Source organism: Anticarsia gemmatalis, chromosome 13 (assembly GCF_050436995.1).
Source record: "Anticarsia gemmatalis isolate Benzon Research Colony breed Stoneville strain chromosome 13, ilAntGemm2 primary, whole genome shotgun sequence".
Taxonomy (NCBI): Eukaryota; Metazoa; Arthropoda; class Insecta; order Lepidoptera; family Erebidae; genus Anticarsia; species Anticarsia gemmatalis.
In genome coordinates this window covers 8463764-8485074 of record NC_134757.1, presented here as the reverse complement: position 1 = coordinate 8485074, position 21311 = coordinate 8463764, and the positions used below count along the sequence as shown (strand labels likewise).

At 33.7% G+C, this 21311-nt stretch overlaps 1 protein-coding gene across 2 annotated transcripts; it reads right to left on the bottom strand.

Annotated features, from left to right (window-relative positions):
- Nucleotides 1-904: 904 nt before the first annotated feature.
- Nucleotides 905-20852, bottom strand: Fbxl4 (F box and leucine-rich-repeat gene 4). 2 transcript variants are annotated; one of them, XM_076122338.1, is made up of 13 exons: nt 20520-20852; nt 19526-19619; nt 17553-17742; nt 17145-17308; nt 14461-14585; nt 10525-10677; nt 9938-10035; nt 8754-8863; nt 7937-8092; nt 7407-7572; nt 6768-6953; nt 5581-5650; nt 905-5414 (listed from the first exon to the last, which is right to left on the bottom strand). In XM_076122338.1, the coding sequence occupies exons 1-13, from the start codon at nt 20742-20744 to the stop codon at nt 5304-5306; spliced, it is 1848 nt and encodes a 615-aa protein (XP_075978453.1). In that variant the 5' UTR covers nt 20745-20852; the 3' UTR covers nt 905-5303. The 2 variants fall into 2 exon arrangements, with proteins under 2 accessions (XP_075978453.1, XP_075978452.1); XM_076122337.1 differs by having other exon boundaries at nt 17553-17745; nt 20520-20851.
- Between the last annotated feature and the right edge of the window lie 459 nt (nt 20853-21311).

Below are 21311 nucleotides of genomic sequence, written 5' to 3'. Positions count from 1 at the left end.
TTACGTAAGGGTTACATTCCTTTCTTATGGTGTGATTGTGCGAATATATGGAAATTGTTATACTTATCTACAGCGTTAGATGAGGGTATTCCTAACGCTGTAAATAAGTATAAAAATTCTACACCTACACATTTTGTTCTTGGTTTTTTTTAACTTACATTATGTAATAAATATGTAATAAAATAATAGAATAATAAATCCATAGAAAGTAAATACATTTTTTCACCATTTTCCATTCCTAGCTACAGCACATCTGTAAGATACGCTCATTTCATCTTTTATAGATAAGCACTCAGAACTATGTTTATACCGCTGGATTTTAAAACGATATTGTCGGATTACTTAGATCTATAGAGCTTCACATCTACGTTTACGTCTACATCGTACATAGTACATTACGAAAAGCAAGAAAAACGCAACTACAATCGTTGCGACGAAGGTCATCTCACAACTGCGAAGCCACTGCGATTTATATAAAATAGGTACATGATTAGTCTATTTCTGTAGTCGGCTGAGCGGGAAGATTGGTAACACGTCACAACGTAGGTAAGGTATTATCATGACAATTCAAGAGAATTAAGAATTTATCAGTGTTTTGAAAATCTAGTATGATTGCTGGTGAATGTTGTAATTAATGTGTAACAGATGAGTTAATTATCAAAAAAATACATATTTGTGGTAAGAAGTTAGTAATAATTATACTTAACTATTTATCTTATCCATTGAAGTATGTAAGGTTGGAGTTCGATTTCGGAAAATCTGAGGAAACCCAAAGCACGATTTCACAAAAATCATCAAGGCAATAGGAAAAACCCGTATTTTTCATAGATTCAAAAATCTGTCAATTAATTTTTTTTATGTTTCGAGTAATAAATATCAAGGAATATTTCAAATCAAACACTGGTTATAGTTTCATACATTTATTAGAAAAAAAAAACAAATAAAATATCCATTAAATCTTTATTCTTAGCGTCTATGACTGAAATTTTGGACTTGTGACATTGCACTGACACCCCGCGCGCTGTTGTATCTTGGCTTATATCTTTTACGCATCATATTTAAAAATCATTTTATACTTTGAGTGCGTTTACACGTTAGCGCATATCGACAATCGACTAACACTGCTGATGTAGAACGGTGGCTTCGAGCCAAGTGATTGGTCGGTCGTGATCGGTTCCACTCCGTGCTACTTAGCTCCGCTAAAGTGGAAACGCACCCCTAGACATTAGTTACACGTTAGATCAGATACACAATAAGAATGTTATTTTTGCTACATCGTTTCTTTATTCTTTCGCTTTGCAAAAGCAATATCTCTTTTGTTTGTAGACCATACATTTTACGGATCATCGAAAATACACATAAATGTTATAGTCATACAAATAAAGTTCTAGTTGTTGATATTCTATTCTATTAAATGATGATCACGACCTCAACTTTCAGTCGGTAAAAGCCGTTTTCGAGTTTCAGAAAATTTCACGCGTAGAAAGGTTTTCCAATAATTTGTTTCATATCTATATCTCTTTTGTTGGCTTTACAGATGCGTAAAAGAATTAGCCATTTCCCAAGTCCAACGTCTTTTTAAATAATACTATATTATAATTATGTAAGTCTCAATATCATAGCTACAGTTACTCTTACCAATGAACTACAAAGTATGCAAAAATATTATATGTCTTTTGTGTAAAATATTTCCAAAATTTATGAGGATATATTATGCTCAGATCATGTTATGTACCGATAGTATAATAATATTATAATAGTTAGTAGATAGATAGTATAGTAATATTATAAATATTGCAATTTACAGCCGCGTCAATAAAAGGCGCTACGCCTTTATCCAAACATTAATTTAAATTTGTTTTGTGAATCCGGGGATAAAATTAATGAATGAGATGAAATTCAAAAATCAAATATTATTATTTTTATTTATAGGAAGTATAATTTTTTTTATGCAATAAGAAAGTCACGTCCACCTAAAAAGGTTTTAGAAAGACTATTATTTTGTTTTAAACTTTAAATTGCAATACGTATAATATCATGAAAAACTACACATATAAATTGACGAGTAATATAATTTAACCCCATACAAGTGTTTACAAAATATTGGGCATAGTACTTTAGAATATGAATAATTTCAGCTTAGATATCTTTGTATGTAAAGATAACTGTCATTTTAATCTTACAAGTAAAGTTCGTTGCTACATAAAGGTAAGACGTAGATATTATCCAAACGCTAAAACATGGACAAGACTGTTGAAACGAGAATTGAATGACCGCAATTTTCTTATGACGCAATATCTAATAGTTTTTCTAACATTGTAATGAGTTGTAGGAACTTAAAAAAATAATTAAAGGTCGTGTACGTTTTCTAAAAATTGCACGTTTGCACGTGCATGGACGTGCACGCAGTGAACACGGCGTTAATACTTAAAGAACTGTAAGACAGTTGTTAGAACTTTCGAGATATATAATATAAGGTAATGTAAATGACAATATTATTCTTTCGATACCGTATAGTCAATTCTCGTTCCAAAAGATTTTCATCAACTTTTGACATTTGACCACACAGTTCTTGAAATAGCGTTTAGAAGTCACACATCAAGCATCAATAAATCCAAAAGACAATACTTAAAACTACATAAACTATAGAAATTACATGCAACTGAAATTATAATTATAATATATCTAACAAAATGACTAATATCAAATTATTATTTTGAGCAAATAATAAAAAATAGCGATACATGGACTTACAATTACGAATATTATATTATTAAATAAAATCTAAAACTTTAAATTATAGGCTCAACATTCTTCCCCATTACACTTAGTTTATGAAATGAACGTTTAAATATCAATTCAAATGCAAAAATAATATTCCTATAAGCTTCTATAAGCCTAGTAAATAATGTTCTTTTCGCGTTAAGCGTCTTTCAAAGCTGCGATATTAAATCTTTCACTTCAAGTGAATATACTATTTCTCTCCTATGGGAGTCAATGCAATTAAGCATTTTACCTTGGCTCGCTTTACGATTCGGCACAGGTTACACTGGACGTGGTCGCAAGCTAACGTGTAATATTATATAATAGTATTACAATGCAAAATGTTTAAAAGTTATCATATAACTATTTTCTAAAATGTTTGTTTCAATAATAATAGTTTCTTATAGCAAAATATGGCTGACAAAGTGGAAGCGACCTTAAAACGAAAAGTAAAAACGTATTTTTCTCCAAAAAGCACAAAATAGCAAGCAAATAAAAGCTTTGCCTATACTTGGAGATTATTTATCGCCATTTTAAATGCGTACAAAGATTACGAATGTTTGTTTTAAATTTAGTCAGTCTTAGTTAAACCGTAAGAGAGAATTTTATTTGCCAAAACATCATCGACAAGGTGGAACTAGTGTCAAAAGGTTGGAAACGCCCGAAAACCTCTGAAACTGGTTTAATAATATAATAGTAGACAACTAACAACCACCAACTTTAACGGGCCTGACAAAGCAATAAACCTTTGAGTTTATTGCTTAGCCTTTGCTTAGCCTATTGATTGTTTCCTGAAACTAGCTATATTTTTTTTTATCAGGTTGTGCTATTCCATTTTCAGCTTAGTTGAAGAAGCCTTAAAGTCTAAAATGTTTTGGCATTCAAAAATGTAGTCTTTCGCGTCAAGTTTAGCGCAGTCTCTATCGATACGTAATAGTTTAAAGCCAAATAAATAAAAGATCACACGTCCTGTCTTTTTTATGACACATTTTTTTATCCTAAATGTTGGAAAATACATTTTCTGAGCATAATAGGAATGAGACTCAGACTGTATAGAATTTCACGTTAGAATTTTATAATGCACTGGTTTTAAATTTATTTTTTAATTTAGATATATGGCTGAATAGAAAATGTTTCTCAGTTCTAAGCGACGAATCACTACAATGAGACATTGGTATAATTAATTCAATTCATCGCACAGTAATGTATTTTACTGATGAAGACTTAACTGATTTTTATTCGATCTGAATATCAAAAGTCGCTTAATTTACAGATTATTTAAGAAAGTTACTGTTAATTTTATTTTTCAATACTTTATTGAAAGAAAAATGTAAGTGCGTACAATTACATATTTCTATATCCCAAGCTTTTAAAAGCAATAAATATGTTCCATAACATTTCTCACATTAATATATTAAAATTAAATAGCGTCTACAGCTGGTAAAGGAACACTGCTATAAACAATAAGAAGCAGTCACGACATACACAATAGCTCTTTTTTTATTCTAGCAACACGGCGCAGTACATTTTTTAAATTTTAATCTGCCAACACTTTGCAGTAGTTTTTTATATATACGAAAATGCAATGTTGTTTTTATGAAGTCAGAAATTCAGTTCTTTTGCCTTTATTTAAGAAATTAATATCAAAATTGTAGAAAGAATCCCTCTTATATCGTATCAAAACGACATCAACAACGATTCTACTATATGCTTTTCCATTTTTATTACTTTTTTACTTAACATTGACGAGCACTCATTAAATTTGCTCTATACAGAAGACAAAAGAAGTATCTTACAGTAGCCGTTTTTAGAAGACACTACCATCTGCATCAAACCCATCTGTCTGTTTTCAATATAAAACAGGTCAAGATTCTTTTTTTTCCTTAGACGTGATTCAACATGACCAACAAACGTGATGCATCACAACAAAAAGCAGTTAAGCATTCGGTTTCCAAACCGCATGTGCTTTAATTTTGTGTGTTCTGAACATAAAGAAGTATGGCATGACAAAACGGAGGGACTTCTTGTCTAAAGTAAGGCTAAGCAAACGAGATAAAAAACTTAACCAAACAGACCGTTACTAGGTTACATTGCGATAGCGAGCGATTATTATCTCTGTCATTATAACTCATACGCGCAGTAGATGTCGTTGTGTTTCGTGGTTCACGAAAGCAGCCAGTACGTACCGTAAGTAAGTACCGGAGTTGTCAACATTTGAACCCCTGAAGCTTTGTTAACATTCTGTATCTCGTCTTGTTGGCCTTACTATGCGTATACTGTACATATTTTCTGCCTTCTGATAACCAGCTTGTTGCTGCATTACAACATGAAAGTTAAACGAAAGAAGCAAGTCACAATAGTTCTGTTCGGTTTTTTGTTATATCGCGTCACGTCCGTCGTTGAAAATCTTGTATTCAAATGGCAGTACTAGACTATGTAAATTCCACTGGTATAAAAAATAAAGTGTAATCAAAATATAGAAAATAAAGGCACAAAAATGTTTGACAGATGTTTTTGTTTTCCAGAAGTCGTTGGTTGTTTTATTCTAAACTCGGAGCCAGGAAGAGTGGGTTCGGAGCCGTGTTGAGGTTGGCGGATTGGAATGACCTTTTGATACTCACGTGCGGGTACTGTTGACGCCATTCTAATACCTGTAATATAATTCATTTTTATTACTTTTCTTACCCTTTATACAGTATTACGATTAGTACTTATAGATATAATAATTGTTATTATTGCGATGTAACCATTAAGAATTATTATAAGATAAGCAAATGAAAATGTAGTTATACTATAAATTTAATTAGATTGTCATACCTGAGATTCTTGAATCTGATCGCAGAAACTCACGTCCAGAAGTCTAAGCTCTCTGCACTCTGCTAGGATCCTGAAATTATAAAATAATCCAGATTAACTTAAACTCCATTTAAAGCCCGTAGTTTTAGTTTTTACGTACTTTTAAGAGAAAAACAATCAGTACAATTGGGATTAATTGTCATCTATTCATTCTGAATGAAACCAGGGGAAGCTTACAATAAATTTTCAACGTATGGCCACAGAATAATAAGTACTATAGTACAGAACACGCACTCCCCGTAACAATTTATAGAAATAACGACTCTTGCTGCTAAGCAATAAAGTCTAATTCAGCTCGTATAAGCGCTCCGTACCTAGCGACATATTCACCTAAGTATTCCCGCTCTCTTTTAACGCGTAACTCTCTCACTGACTGGCGTAGAGTAACGCGTTACCTATGACGCTAGGGTTGTCGGCTCGCCGCATCGTTGCTACCTGTTTTGGTTTGTTTACATTTCTACTATTTTATATTCTTCATATGTCCTAAACCTGTGAACCGATTTATATCATTCAAACGGATAAAATAGTTTTAGTCTTAGACCTTTCATTTAATACCAAATTCGTTGAAATATCTCCATAAACAAAAAGTCACATTTGCAAGTTGCTCTCGTAATTATAAAGTATCAAATTCCTTAATAATTCAGACATGAGTCCATATTATTGTTAGTATCAACAAAGTAACTAATTATAGTTAGTACTATTATTTTGTGGTAGGTAGGTACTGTAAAGTTTTATAGTTTTTAAATGAATTTGAACTTAGCTTTCCTTATCTGTAGGTAATGAAAAAAATGTCAATCCCTCGTCCTTCTTTTTCGACAAACATCCATCAAATAAGCAATGCTTTAAACCTGCCATTCTATTTTAAACGTTTTTATAATAATATTACTCATAAAACTTCTAATAAACGCACACACGAGCTCTACGCGTGAGCGTCGACACTCGACTCTCGGAGTGGTGCCGACGCCACGCGAATTTGTAGGCACTTATAGCTGTAAGTACGGCCGAGTGACGGTGGCCTGGTATGGCGGAGTCGTAACCAGAGAGAGCAAAATTAGGCCTTGAGACTCGTGAATCGTGATGAGCGTGTCAGCAACAGTAACTAGTTAGTTTTTTTATTAATATTTATTTATTTAAATAATGTTACTTACGCGTCGCAAATGTCCGGTGTAACAGCTCTAACACCCAACAGGTCGAGTTGTGCCAACTTCGGTGCACGGGGCAGTAGCGCGCGAAGATCACGGTCACACACACCGCGGAGAGCACCGAGGAATAGCTTGCGAAGTTCCCCTCCCGATAACCACGCTAGCCATTCACCTGAACCACCGGCTTGCAGACTGGAATAGTAAGAGAAATTGTTAAAGATTAGTGTTTTAATATTGTATTGTAGTGAGAGCTTAAGTAAAAATTGCATAGATTAGTTACTTTATTAAAGAAATAATTATAAATTTATATTAAAAACGCCTTGTTTTCCCTCCATGGACAGTTCTTGGGAAAAAACATACCTAGGGCCTTATTAGAACTACTAGCAACCTAACTTTTAGTAGTTACACAACAGTTGTTAGCAACTAACTGTTGTCTAAATAGTGACAAGGTGACGTCATGTCAGTCAATTTATTCCGATTATCATAACAAAAGTAAGTATTTTTAACACAGTTTTTTTGTAATAATTCCTATATACTTAAGTTGAAAACATTCGTCTTATAATAAAATAATAATGTGTTTTAAATCTATGATGTCCAAAAATTTATCCCGCTTAAAAATAAACTGTAATACCCCCTGACACTTACCACCACCCTACATCGAGTTCTTGCAGCTTCCTACAGTTGCCCAGAGCTCTAATGCCGTTGGGAGTCAAAGAGTATGACTTCCAAAAGTCGACTGATACTAGTTCCGGACAGTTTGCACCCAAAGCGATCGCTACCTCATCCATTGATGATATCATCTTGCATGAGCCTGAAATATTAAAAGAGGTATCTGAAATTCTGTACAAAGTAGTTGTATGTTTGCAGTGTGTGCTCTCTGTATAATAATGAAATATACGACAATGTTAGTGTTCTTTAAAATATGTACCCATTCATCATTTTAAAGTTGGACTTTATTGAACATTATATTATTGTATATGAGTTATATTCTGCTTATTAATAAAACATTTAAAGACCTAAAATTAAAAAGGAATATTACTTTTAGGTTCATAATTTAATATTTGCTTATACGTTACGCAAGATATTGTCTTTGTTATCTCGGAAGCTTCTCAACGTGCTGTAAACTAAATCAAAAAATAAGTTTAAAAGAATAACAATTTTTAATATCAACATACCAACATTAAGATGGCGTAACCCAGGGTTGGATCTGACAATCGCCACCGCAGCTATGGTAGTAATATCTGTTCTGTACACATCCAATCTCTTCAGTCGTTTGAGGGACGCGAGGCTCAACCAATTTGAACAGCCGACCACTGATCGGAGGCATAACTCTGAAATAGACAATATACTTTATGAGTACGAATATTGTTTTGAGTAAAACGATATTCACATGCCAAAGTGATTTAAAGGCAATGCTGTTTTTTGATTTAATTCTCTAAAGGAGTTAGGTAATGTTCATAAAGGAGATCACGTTCGTATATTCGTGATCAACGGGGACTAAGTAAGGACTATATTTATAAATGTCGAAAGAAACAATTAACACTGCAGAGGATATAAGATTGACAGAACTTTTAAACTCTCGCGTTGCATGTTTAATGTATAATAGAATACGGGAATTAACGCGAATTCGCATTTTTCCTCAAAATGCCTAACGTTTCGGCGCAAGTTGCACTCGCTGTGGTCGCAGGCTGACAGCCAGTCAGCCAGCCAGCGACCACGGCGAGTGCAACATACATTAAACATTATAACAATCACATGCATACATTAAACATGCAACGCGAGAGTACATACATTGAAGATTGACAGAGTTTGAAGTTACTAGGGTCTGAATTATACGATGGACCAAAAATTCTTACATAAATATGCAACTAACTAAGTCCGAAATTTAACTACCTGTAAATATTATTTGAATCAGCAAGCTATATTCAAAAGTAAAAATAGAATGACTAACATTTTAAAGTTAATTATTGATACAATAAGAACAAGAAGTACCTTGTAAGTGAGTGGAGGTGTCAACAATCGCTCTTAGCACTGAATTGTCAACGAATTTGCAGCAATTCATACGTAGATGTGTTAATTCGGCCCCGCTGTCTTTGAGGAAACTGCAAATTATAACAAAACCTTGAAATACTTTGAACTGTATCACTTAACAGATACGATCATTTTAAATCGAAAAAATGAAATAAATATGATTGAAATATACAGTTTTGTCTTAGAAGTTAGCTCTGCGTTAGAAATGTAGGATTAGAAAATAATAGTAAACGTAAAATACTTTCTGAAATGTTATTTGGAAATAAAATTCGTATGATCTAGGGATTTCTTAGGTCGTATTAAGTCTTTGTTAGTACATCGGTGCAAAATAATATTATAAAGTAAAATTTTATGGCCTAACTTAGATATTATTGTTCAATAGGAAAACGCTGATGTCATACAACACCAAGGCTAACTAATAAGGAGTAGGCATAGATAAACAAACAATAAAATTAAGTATTTGAAACAAATAGGCCGTAAAGTATTAATCACGCAGAAACAATAGTCATAAAGTTAAATTACAGTTTAATAATGACGTCACGTACTTCAATGACGTCATAGCTTAACAAAAGACAGACAAATTTGAAGTTGCCTACATTGACTCATTTACTATTAAACAAATATACATATATTAATAATAACTTAAATTAAACAAGCACGTTATGTAATTAAACATTTCCCGAATGATAAGATATGCATCGACCCATTTAGTACTTCTACGCTTCCAGAATAATAAGTATTATTTGATGTGAAAGTCTGTCTGCCTATCAGGTGCGCATACGATACGAATGAGGAAGAAACAAAAGATTTGCTTAAATCGGTGCAAAAGGCGTTCTTTAGGTTTTTGCCCCACGAGAATAAGACAATAATTTATGTAGGATTAGACGCAGAGTAAAAACGTAAAGTCTAGAAGAATGCGCCAAAATAAAATGGATAGATGCAGCTGTTCATGCATAAGTTTTACAACAAATGTTGTTTAATTACCATCATTGCAACAATGAATACAAATTTCAATAAATTCAATCAGTGCAACTATAAAATGTATAATTTTTTCATTAGAAAAATGTAAACTATACACGCGATTCATTGTTTAAATTCACACAATGTGATGTCGATAGCGAAGTAAAATAGCAATTGCAACTCACTTGACTACGTAATTAGACTGTATCATGCGATGGCTTCCGCACCAAGACAGGTCGAGTTTTTGAAGGAACTTGCAGCGCATTGATAGTGTAACTAGTACCTGTTGAGGAAAAATGAATGCATAAAGTGAATGGATAATGAGAACTTAGTACAATTGTCTTTTTTTGTTGTTTCTTAGGTGTTGTTGTTTATTCAAAGTTAATCCATATACAAAGTATCTTTAAGCGTTTGCCATTTAGCGGCATATTTTGTCGAACGTACACGAGCATGCACGTGCACGTTTTGAACAACCAACGAATCGACACACGACCATAATCTAGTATTTGGTAGTCTAGCATGAGCTTATTAAGTCTGTAAGATAGTATAAATTCATAAGCTAGGCATCGCCAAAAAGGTATCCGTATCCGAAATGTAGATATGTTTTCTTCAGACCTCAAAGATCTTTTTGATTGTTTTTAGTGATAAGAAACATATCGCCTGAATCTTCTTTGTGTCTCCTGGCCCCTTTATACCGTAGCAGGTACGTTGCGAATTACTCACAATAAATAAGAATGTAATGTAGAATAAATACTGTCTAGAGATATTTTACCTGAGACTGCACACAATGCCAATATGGTCTGAGATCGATGCTCCGGTATAAGATAGCGTCTGAAGCGAGTCTGTTGAAGTGTTTGTTGACTTGCGCGCAGCGGCACAGGGACTGGATGTCTAAGTACTTCATCACACATAGTATGGTTTCGTCCTGAAACAAATAATATATACTCAAATTAAATTAAATTCAGACAAAAATCTTAAACCTAGCATGCAGTTTAATACAATAATATGATAGCAAATATATGTACATCTCATAGTGTAGTTTAATGGCAACAGTCAAATAAATCTGTAATACATTTCCTTTTTATTGTGTGGTGAGTGCCTATACCTTTATTATACTGCAACACAGGTTCCAGTTTTTAAATGGTGATGTGAAATGTCCGTTTTTGTTTGTGAAACTTATTTTCGGAATCATAAATCCTGAAATATTTATTGATAACAAAATCCTGACATTCATAATTACATAAATATCTCATAATCAAGCATAAGATAGATACCTATACAAATATTATGAATAATTTCGTGGTTATCAGTAAACGCATAATTTCATACCTACTCGCAACATTTATAATCTTACTATGTTTGACCTTGACGCGTACAACGTGCACCCCGTAGCGTTATTTGTATATTTCCATTATATGAAAAATAACAATCGTCAACCACTTATGGCAGTTAGTCATATAGCTATTAATTGGGCTATAGTTATAAGCTGCGATAATTTTCAATTACGGCTAACCTATGACTGCTTTAAAAAATATAAAGTAGTTAGTCTGTGCTGCTAGAGTAGTGCTTGAATTATTGTAGCGCTAAAACTCGGATTAGAAGAAGAGAAGAAAGAAGTAGTTAAAACCTCTGTGACGTGGTCAATAGCGTTTCTGACAGGTAATCATGAGGGGGTATCGGGTTCGATTTCCCATTTGGGCAAATTGCTATTGATATTTTCTAATTTATATTAGAATGTCGAGTAGCCTGAAGTTTGAGAACTTGCAAGGTAAACGGCAATAGGCTTGCCCCCTATTACATGGGACTAGCACTGTTAATGGCGAAACGTGGGTGTATTGCACATCTGCCTACACCTTCGGATATATCAGGCGTAATATTATTATGTATGTACGTACCAACCTACATTAGCTTTTTATGGCTCACGAGTACCTAAACTAAAGCATAAGAATATATGCACGATTAGTAAGTACATTTTACGTATACGTACAAGAGTGTATACGTATAGTCGTCTATCTATGATAGAGCGACATACGTCTACCAGAATGTAAACACATGATGTTTACATTACTTCTCAGACTTTATCTTAGTTTAAAACAAGTTTATTATTAGTGTGATCACTAATCGCAAGTATGTCTGAAATGCGATATCGGTATGTAAAGAACGAATTATAGACGTAAATATTTGTTACTCGATGCATTATGACATAATAACCATACATAGCTCAGATAAGCGTGTCCCAATTACTTTACTCTAAAAAAACTGCATTTAAATTTGTACTTTAAACAATTGCAGTACAGTCCAAAATGTAATTTCATAGTGATATTATTGAATCGATGTTTTATGCGATAGTTTACGATTGTTCATAAAAACCGATAATTTACTTTTCATTCATCACGTGACTGTACTCATATTCCCACGTGTTGCCATGTCTACTTGTATCAAATAGTACGCTATATGGTATGTCTAATGCAGGAATAAAACCGAGATGTTGATATGCAGTCACAATATATCGATAAGAACGGGTCAGTTGTGCAATCTTTGGACACGGTCTCGCCGTAGAGTAAATTAACTACTATAGTATTTTGTTGTGAGTCTAGCAGTTGTGTGCTTTTTTGGTGATAATTTGTTTTTAAGAGTGCTAACTATCAAGGCTGATTGACCTCTATAAGTGTGTAGGTCTACAGGCAATCGGGTTATGAGAGTAATGAAACAGAGTATACCTTTGTTATACACTCCGGTTCTCTACTCCGAGCACTTAGTTGCCTAGTATCTGATTGTAGCCCTGTCGTAAGCTCATTCCACTAATAGGACTATATCAGTTTTTATCAGTCAATGTCAATATCAATCAGAATCAATTCAGATTGGCAACGAAAAAGCAGACTTTAGTGGTTACTTATGTGCAGAAAATGTTTTTGGAACAGAAGTAGTCGAAGGTCTCAGTCGTGGATCGACGTAGTAAAAGACTCCTGAAAAAAAAAACTTCGGATACCCGATTTTCCCTGGTAAAATGTTAAATTATCTTGTGTGTCTAATAAAAAAAAAACACATTTAGTGGCCGATCGCTGGCTACTGGGTGCCAAAATACTTGTAATACTCTCTAGTGAGTTTAACTGACTTGGGCAGGTTAAAATTAAAAGAACAAGTCTCTATACAACATAACTCCTTCCTGTATTCTGAAGCCACTAGACAAAACACATTGTCTTATAGACAGAGTTCTTCCGCTGATATTTTCCACAAGCATATTATATAGTTGAACTGCAGCTATTGTTATGCGCATGACTCACTGTCTAGGTCAGTTTTATTTACGTAACATTGACACTGCGAGATTTAACGATCATAGCGATAACATCTATACATAGTTTTAATTTAACTACTGTTCATATTGATAAGCTAGCTTCTAATCTCGGTTTTATCCAGGAATCTTTGTTACTGTTATTTGTGCTAGGTATTTCGTTCGCTCGCAAAACAGAATTCTTAATAAGTGTTTCATACACTTCTATTTGCACTATCCTGCCGCAAATACTGTCGTTTCTTTGGAAATAAATGACTCGAGATAAATAAATAAATGCAACAATCTATCTTCACGTAAACTAAATACATATTAACACTTATAAACTGCTACATAAGCTTTCGCACCTTCTTTAATCAACCCATCACTGAACGGTTTATTGCAGACTGTTATCAATTGAAAACTGAGTTTGAGAACTGATGAAGACTACTGCATAAAAATCCACTAGTAACTAATACAATAACGTTTTCAATTATACGTTACAATAGAGGAATGCTTTCGTCAAGCTTCGTCTCAAATGTACCCCACAGAACAGCCTTTGGTAGGCAACAACAGCTGTCTCTATGTTAATACTGAAAATGTTTCGAGAACAACATACGTACATGGTAATATCTATCAGTATCTCATGATTTAAACAAACTCATATATTTAAAAAATGCTAAACAGCAGGTCACCTTGTAGGTAACGAAAACATAATGGCATCGCCCCCTTTGGTAACCTTAGTGCAAAAATTATCACTAGGTAGATAGGAACTTTATAGAATAGGTACTATTTAAATACAGTCGAGATGATAAGATTTTTCTTTAGACGATTGCAGGAAAAATATCTTTATTGCGATGAGTTTTGAACAGTACGAGGATATATTACAACCAGATTAAAAATTCTAGAAAGAGATACACAGATTAAATCGGCTATGTCTTATTGTCCTGTATGACAAGATTTATAGATGAAAATGAGGCAAGGGAAGTTTGTAAGGATCGTACCAAGTGGCGTTAGTTCAGATCGGACTGGCTCTGACTGGTGTGATTTTATGAAAAGTGAATAACTCAAGTTGCCGTTTGCTCTAAGACTAACCTGAGTCTTGCGTGACTGGTCGCAATAAGGAATTGATGTGCCACCACTGCGTTCAGTGGTTAATAGTGGACTTAACCAACAGAACAAGAATATATTATTATGTTGAGTGTCTGTCTCTCTCAAAACTACGTGTGTATCTTCTTAGATGTTGAATTTATGGGTAAGTGATGGCCGAAAAATTGCGAATTTAGAAAACAGTCAAGACACTTATATTGAAGATCAGTGCTGTCGTTGATAACAGTGACATCAGTTTAATAAATGCGATATCCCTGATAATTGGTTCAGCAACACATATCGAAAAAAAGAGGTGTTTTTTTGTTTTATCAAATGGTTTGAGTAACTTACCGGTAGTTGTTGGAAATCCCCAAGTGGTGGTCCTGTGTCGATCTGTTTCTGAGTGCGCGGCGGAGGAATTTGGGAGACGATGGACTCGTGAAGATTTGAAGCTATGATCCTGTTCAGAAGTTGACCTGAAACAAGCAAAACATACTTAGAAGGGAAATGCCTCGTGAAGTCAACAATCACTAATTTAGATAATAAACAGACCAATAATTCTAATATTGCTTGATTATATTTTATAGCGTAGACAATTCACTTCCTTGAATACATTGCTAACTAAGCCCAGCCGTATCATTTGCGTATTTCCTGAATACGACACTTTCAAACGATGCTGGCGTGATGTTACATAGAGATGTTACATTCTTGTATAAGCCATATTAACGTTGAGAGCTTGCTCAACGTTAGTATGGCTTATACAAGAATATTTATGCGTTTAAACTCAAACAAATAAACAAATCTTTTAAGTTTTATAGTACAGATTATCCCCGTCTTGAGATGTTATCACACAATCTAACATCTTGCAGAATGACGTCAATATCCTAGATGTTCTAGAGACTAGGCTACGTAATTATGTACTTATTTTATCCTAGCCCACGCCTTCTTTTATTGCCTGCAAGATAATGTATAACACTGTATTATGACATCTACCGATCAGAAAAACTGGTGTAATTCGACAACTTAGTAGAGTAGACAACTTAGTAATTAGAGCCTTGTATGCGAGGCGCCCGAGTGGCGGTAGTGTATAAAATTTACAATATAGAATATCAGTTGACGGGCTACAGGATAAATATAGTCGATTCCGCCACTGGCCGAAATAAAAAAAATGTAGGTAGTAGTTGTTAGGAAAATATAGTTTCTCTGATGTAAGGTGAAAGAAATTCTACTGTTAATAAATGGTGGTTAAAACTACTGGTTGCAAATTCAATACTCGTTCTGTTACGGAACTTCAGACAACTCGATACTTTTACGTCAATACTTCGTCAGTGAAAACGTGAAACACTTAAATTAAATGTACCACTTATTACGTACTAACAGATTTACTTGGCAACGAAAATGCAAATTTGAACCTAAATACGTTCGCCAAATGGCTGAAAGTTCTTTAAATGCATGTGTCATTGAACATGACCATAGGCAATAATATCAATCAATGACTGTTACGTAGTTATGCATACTCGAGATATTTATTGCAAAACAAACAGAGGATAACTGATCGCTTCTGTTATCTTATAACATTTTTTAATCACTGAAGCAATCACGTGTTTATAGTCACGTGAGTACCTTGATTACGGTTCAATTGAATCGATGGAAGAAATTTTTCAAATTGTTTTCTCACGGATCTATATGTATCAATTTGTTTTAAACAGTACAAAAGCCTTACTATTTTTGTTAATGTACTAGATGCAGCAATAAGATCTGGGATAAGGAAAACTTTAAAAAGTGTTGAAATTAAAGTTCTGTATTCGACAGTATTCCTTTAATATATTGACTTAATATAAGTTTTATGAAGGATCTTTCCCACTCTCGGGCTTAAAAATTGTCCGAAACTATTTGCTATAGTATTTTTTTATCAACCAAAGAACTTCCAATTTTAGGTCCAATTTCGCAACAGCCAGCATTATGAAGAAATTTTATAAATAGATTTATATTACCAACACATGTAACAATATCAGTCTGGCAGACTACTACTTTACTAGACAGCCGACAAAAGGCTCATCCCCTATTACATACTCAACGTAATATACTACTAAAACCTTCAAAGAATGTCTATATGATGTAATGTTTACATAAACAGTTTATATACATGTTATCTTTAAGCCTATTAATAGGAAAGGTGTTTGCATAAGGTGTGTGGCTCATCATACCGTAAATTAGTCCAGAAGACCTACGAGGTCGTAGATTTAACGTTATAAAATACTGCATGCGTCAGTGATTAACATAATTATTCGTGCTACATTTAGATTCAGCTATTTATAGCAAAAAGGTACTGAATAATTGCAGGTGACACTGGTCTCACTGAATCTTATTGATGCAACTTTCGGAAAAGAAAATCTAATATCGAAAATAATTTGTTTGTTAGTTTTTTACTGATTCCTGCGTTGGGTTCATGATTACAGCCGATACGACAAAAAATAGTAATGACGTACATCACATGAATGATCACATTTTAACTAACAACAAAATAATGTAAATGTTGCATTCAAGTATAAGTAAATATTGTTCAGTTTTATAACCAATTGAATTCCGCAGTACATATTACTTAAATTACAAACTCCAACCTAATATTTACAACAAAATTGAAACATCAAAGAGTAGGAAGCAGGAAAACGAGCAGTTCTTGCTGGGCTTTGTACTAACCCGGAAAAGCACGCGACAAAGAAAAAGTTAGAAAAATAGCAGGCTTCGTGTCAAACAAGTGACTGCACGAACATAATGGAATCACGATTGGACCTTCGTCTCGTGTTTACAGGTTACCGGCATAAACAAAAATTATATAATTTGTTTACTTAAAAAAGGAACAATAACTTTTCATATTATCGATCGCGGGGAAGAAAATCTCTAATATTTGTTGTCTCAGTTTTCATAAAGTTTATAACACCTTTAAATAAGAGCTGTGGATTTTTTTTACGAAATAAATGAAAAAGAAGTCTTAAAATTATTGAAATGGATATGACCGTGTAAATAGCACATACCTTCTTCAACCACGGGCTGAGTTTTCTTATAAAACAGAGAGGAGTATGAGAAGTTGTTCCTCATAGTCTTCACTAAGTCAGGGGGCTGTTTCCCGCGAAGTAACACTGCGTCTAGTTCCGTATAATAAGGCAGCAGTTTATGGTTGAACTCCAGCCGCAAGATCCTGTCAAACGAAATTTATTTTATATATTTTATTTTAAATGTAAGTGACGTTTCCTGAAATCTTTGTGTAGAACATTTCTATGGTAGAGATGGTCGTAAGCATTTCGTAATATTCTTACAGTACCATGTAACTTTTTAGGATATTCGGTCTTGCGACTAGACTCGAATAGATTTGCGACATTAAAAAAAAAATACCCTCCGGTTTAAATAGATAAATAAACAAAAATATAATCTAAAGAACTTACCTCGTTGGTACATTAAGCTGCCTAATTGGCGGGCTGAAGATCCTAGGAGTGTCTCCAACATATTCAGGCTCTCCCTCCCACAGCAATATCCAGGTGGAAGGACCTCTAGCCCAGATCCTCACCAACGCACCAGGGTTGTAAGTCTCGAAGACAGACACCTCCAGTGGGTACACTACTTTTTCGAAGGATACTTCTGTCGAAAATTATGTTGTTTGCAACTGGGTTTCTTCAATAGACGCAAGATGTATCAAGTTACAAATATATTGCATCTAGAACTAGTACTATCACGCACTGACGACTATGGTTGTTGGTAATTGTACATTAATATAGTTGAAACGAGCTCCAATGCAACTGTTCCGACTTTCGCACTTTGTTTTATTGGATGAATGATGTTGCCTGGCTACTGTCGAAAGTGCGTGAAAATTCTAATAGAGAGAAGAATGAGCAACTTGACGACTGCGGATAGAGCGTCTCTGGTTTAGATAATTTGCATATTTCCGCGAAGCTTTCGGCTTATAAACAGATTTATTTCGAGGGAATTTTGGGTACTTTTAAATTATGTAAAATAGGTGAGACTTTAAAAAATATCACCCCTAGTTGTTGCAATTTTTAGATGTCAAATTAGTAAATATGTATTTGTACAAAATACATATACATATTTAGTTTCAATGAATATGCCAATATTTAACAATGTGAATGCATCGTGTAATTAAAGCACTAGAAACTAGTTCATTAACGGTTCAAGGACCATTGTTTTACTTAACTGAAAACTTCACACGCCTTCAAGTTGGATATACCTATAAATAGCAGTTAAAACTCATTAGAGAGAGAAATGTTCGGATAAAGGTACCATTATACAAACAAAATTACGGCCACGAACTTATAAGGTACGCCACTTTGAAGTAGGTTACTAGAAAGTTCCATAGATACATTTATACTAATATTGAACGCGCTAATCTCAGGAACTACTGGTTCGAAGTGGAAAATTCTGTATTGAATAGACCATTTATCGAGGAAGGCCTTAGGGTATATATAACATCACGCTACGACCATTAGGAGCGGAGTAACAACGAAAAATGTTACAAAAACGGGGAAAATTATGTTTCTCTCTTATGTGACGCAAGCGAAGTTGCGGGGGTCAGCTAGTATACTATAAATGCGATACAAATAAAGTAATCAGGGTAGAGATAATAACGATTATTAAAGTTCGTATAGGTCGTACCAAGTAGCGTTCTTTAGTTTCTGCCTACCCCTATGTAAGAGGCCCTAGGGAAGAGGGCATGATTTTATATATATTTCGTATCGTGTATAGAAATATGTATGAAGAATAATGTAGTCTGAGTCTACCATTCATAATCTACTAGCCTTTGCCCTACACTTACATAAAACAATTAACACATATAGAGAAAGTTAGAAGTAAAGACAATGTGCATTATGTGACTTCATACAATAGATATCTATTTCAAACAGTTAAATAGTTATATCTTGTTTATATTCTAGTCTAGTGTCTTTTCCTTTCAATTAATATCATGGCTTGATGACACATGACATGTTATGTATGAATTACTACATAGGTACCTAGTTAGGTGAAAACTCAAGGTCAAGATAAATAATATGGGTTGACCCCCACATATATTTGCCAAATAACTGGCACTAACAAACACAACATGTTTTAGCATTTACAATACATGCATAAAGAAAAATTTCCCCAAAAAGATTTTTTTTAAATAATTAATCTAGTGAATGGATTTTTTGGTTTGGGACAATTTATGTCCAACCATACCAGTAAAACAATTGAACTAGGTACTGCCCATCCTAACAATAAAGAATAAAAATACATAATAGATTATGATTACAGAAAATAATCCTCTATTCCCAAGGTTTAGGGAAAGTTCTTTCCTCTGACTACTACTACCTCCTCAGATTTCCTCATCCAATCAAGTATTGTTTTTTAATTAAATTGATGAACTTACCTACAAAATCTTGGCTTGTTATAGCATTAGCATTCTGTGGCATATAGTCTTCTTGGGCTGACGGGGCTTCCTCCCACCAAGTCCCATAGGTTCTCTATAAAAATGATGAATTATTTATTGCTTTTTATACCTTTAGTTAAAATTCCTCCTATGTGATTCAAAGCATTTATAGTAAAGGTAAATGCATTAATCTTGTAATAATGATCATAGATGCATTTTATCATATTATCATAAATAGTACATAGCAACCGGTCAGTTGCAGAATAATGGGATAGTTTACATAGCCATAGAGACAATCTTATCAAATAATTAAAAATTGCTTGTAAACTATTACAATTAATAAAACACAATTTCATTGTAAGTTGAGTCAAAATTCAAACAAGGAACTGTTAAGATTTTTTTTATTATACTTTTATTTATTACCTTGTTAGTGATCAACAATAAAAAATAAAAAAGTAAGTGTAAATAAACCACTATCAAAAAAGTCCAGTGACATTTATACTTTTTCAAGGCTAGTTATTAAATGATTGTTTAATGTTATGGTTACTTTTAAAAAACACACAAACTTGTCTTCCCTTCACATATTAAAAGAAAATGTTTGGTTGAAGTGGTTTATTAATAGGGTGCCCTTGATTTTTATGCATCAGGAAGTATAATGCAGATCTTTGACTCAATATTCAGGACTACTAAGCTTTCTAATTTTAAAAAATATACGCCGATTAATGATGGTCTTCATTTATAACTTTTTCTAAGAAAAATACGCAAGCTAATTATACTATACTGATTTTCGGTATGCGGAGAAACAAAACGTAAGTAAAAGAACTCTAGTTAGGCAGGAAAACTATGCAAGTGCTTCTAAGTTCTAGAAGCCGCGTGGGGTACCGTTTAGTAATAAATAACAAACCCATGTTCCGCGGAAAAATATTGAAATAACATCAAAGCAAAAGGCAAATGTAACGAAAATAGAGATTTATATAAATTTATAAAATAATACCATCACGAAAGCCTGGGGATAATCGCCGTAATCAGGAAAGTTGGAAGGCGGCCCACGAAGATTGAACGCCGTATACGAAACACTGATTTCGCTACCGTACTGTGAACTAAAATCTTCAACATTGTGCACAAACTGTTCTATTATTTGGTGTTCTTTTTCTTCGTCCACATCACTGTCGTCTTTAAACCAAAACAAAGAAGATAACACATCAGATGCACTCTGCATTTTTATTATTTCTTTCCAGAATTCTTAATGGAAAAATACACGCGAACGAAGTTATCGAAGATGCGCGCTCGAATGAAATTTAATGAGTTTGTTTTTTTTAGTGACAGCTGACAAGCACACACAACACAAACATAACAAATGCGCACATTCTGCAATAAATTTACTTTAGCTGGCGTATTCATTTGCTAAATAATGGTAACACTAAGCTTTCTGTGACGACGACGTGCGGTACCTACCTACCTATGTGATGATTTATATTAGGGAATGTACCTAGGTAGTTTTTATATAATGGGGACATAAATAAGGATTTACATGAAAAATATATCAATGTAAACTATTAATAAGCGTTTACTTTAAGGAACAGTTCACTGACTTACTAATATTTTTAAATTGTATAGAAGATTGAAAGGCACTGTTCGTAATATACAGTAAGAGCGTTAGATTAGTTATTTAGTAAATAGTTAATAGTAATGCTAACGACTAACATTTTAGAAATATTTTTATCTTTACCATTGGATCGAAATCAGACAAGCTAGGACGGTTGATATCATATCTGTGCTGTGAAAG

Bases quoted from the DNA above. Each gene is read 5' to 3' on its own strand.
- Fbxl4 (XM_076122337.1), bottom strand. From the start codon at position 20,744: ATGCAGAGTGCATCTGATGTGTTATCTTCTTTGTTTTGGTTTAAAGAC. The intron at 10,036-10,524 runs GTAAAATATCTC...TTTCCTCAACAG, and splicing joins GGCATTGTGTGCAGTCTCAG to GTACTAGTTACACTATCAAT. The intron at 6,954-7,406 runs GTAAGTGTCAGG...TTACTATTCCAG, and splicing joins GAACTCGATGTAGGGTGGTG to TCTGCAAGCCGGTGGTTCAG.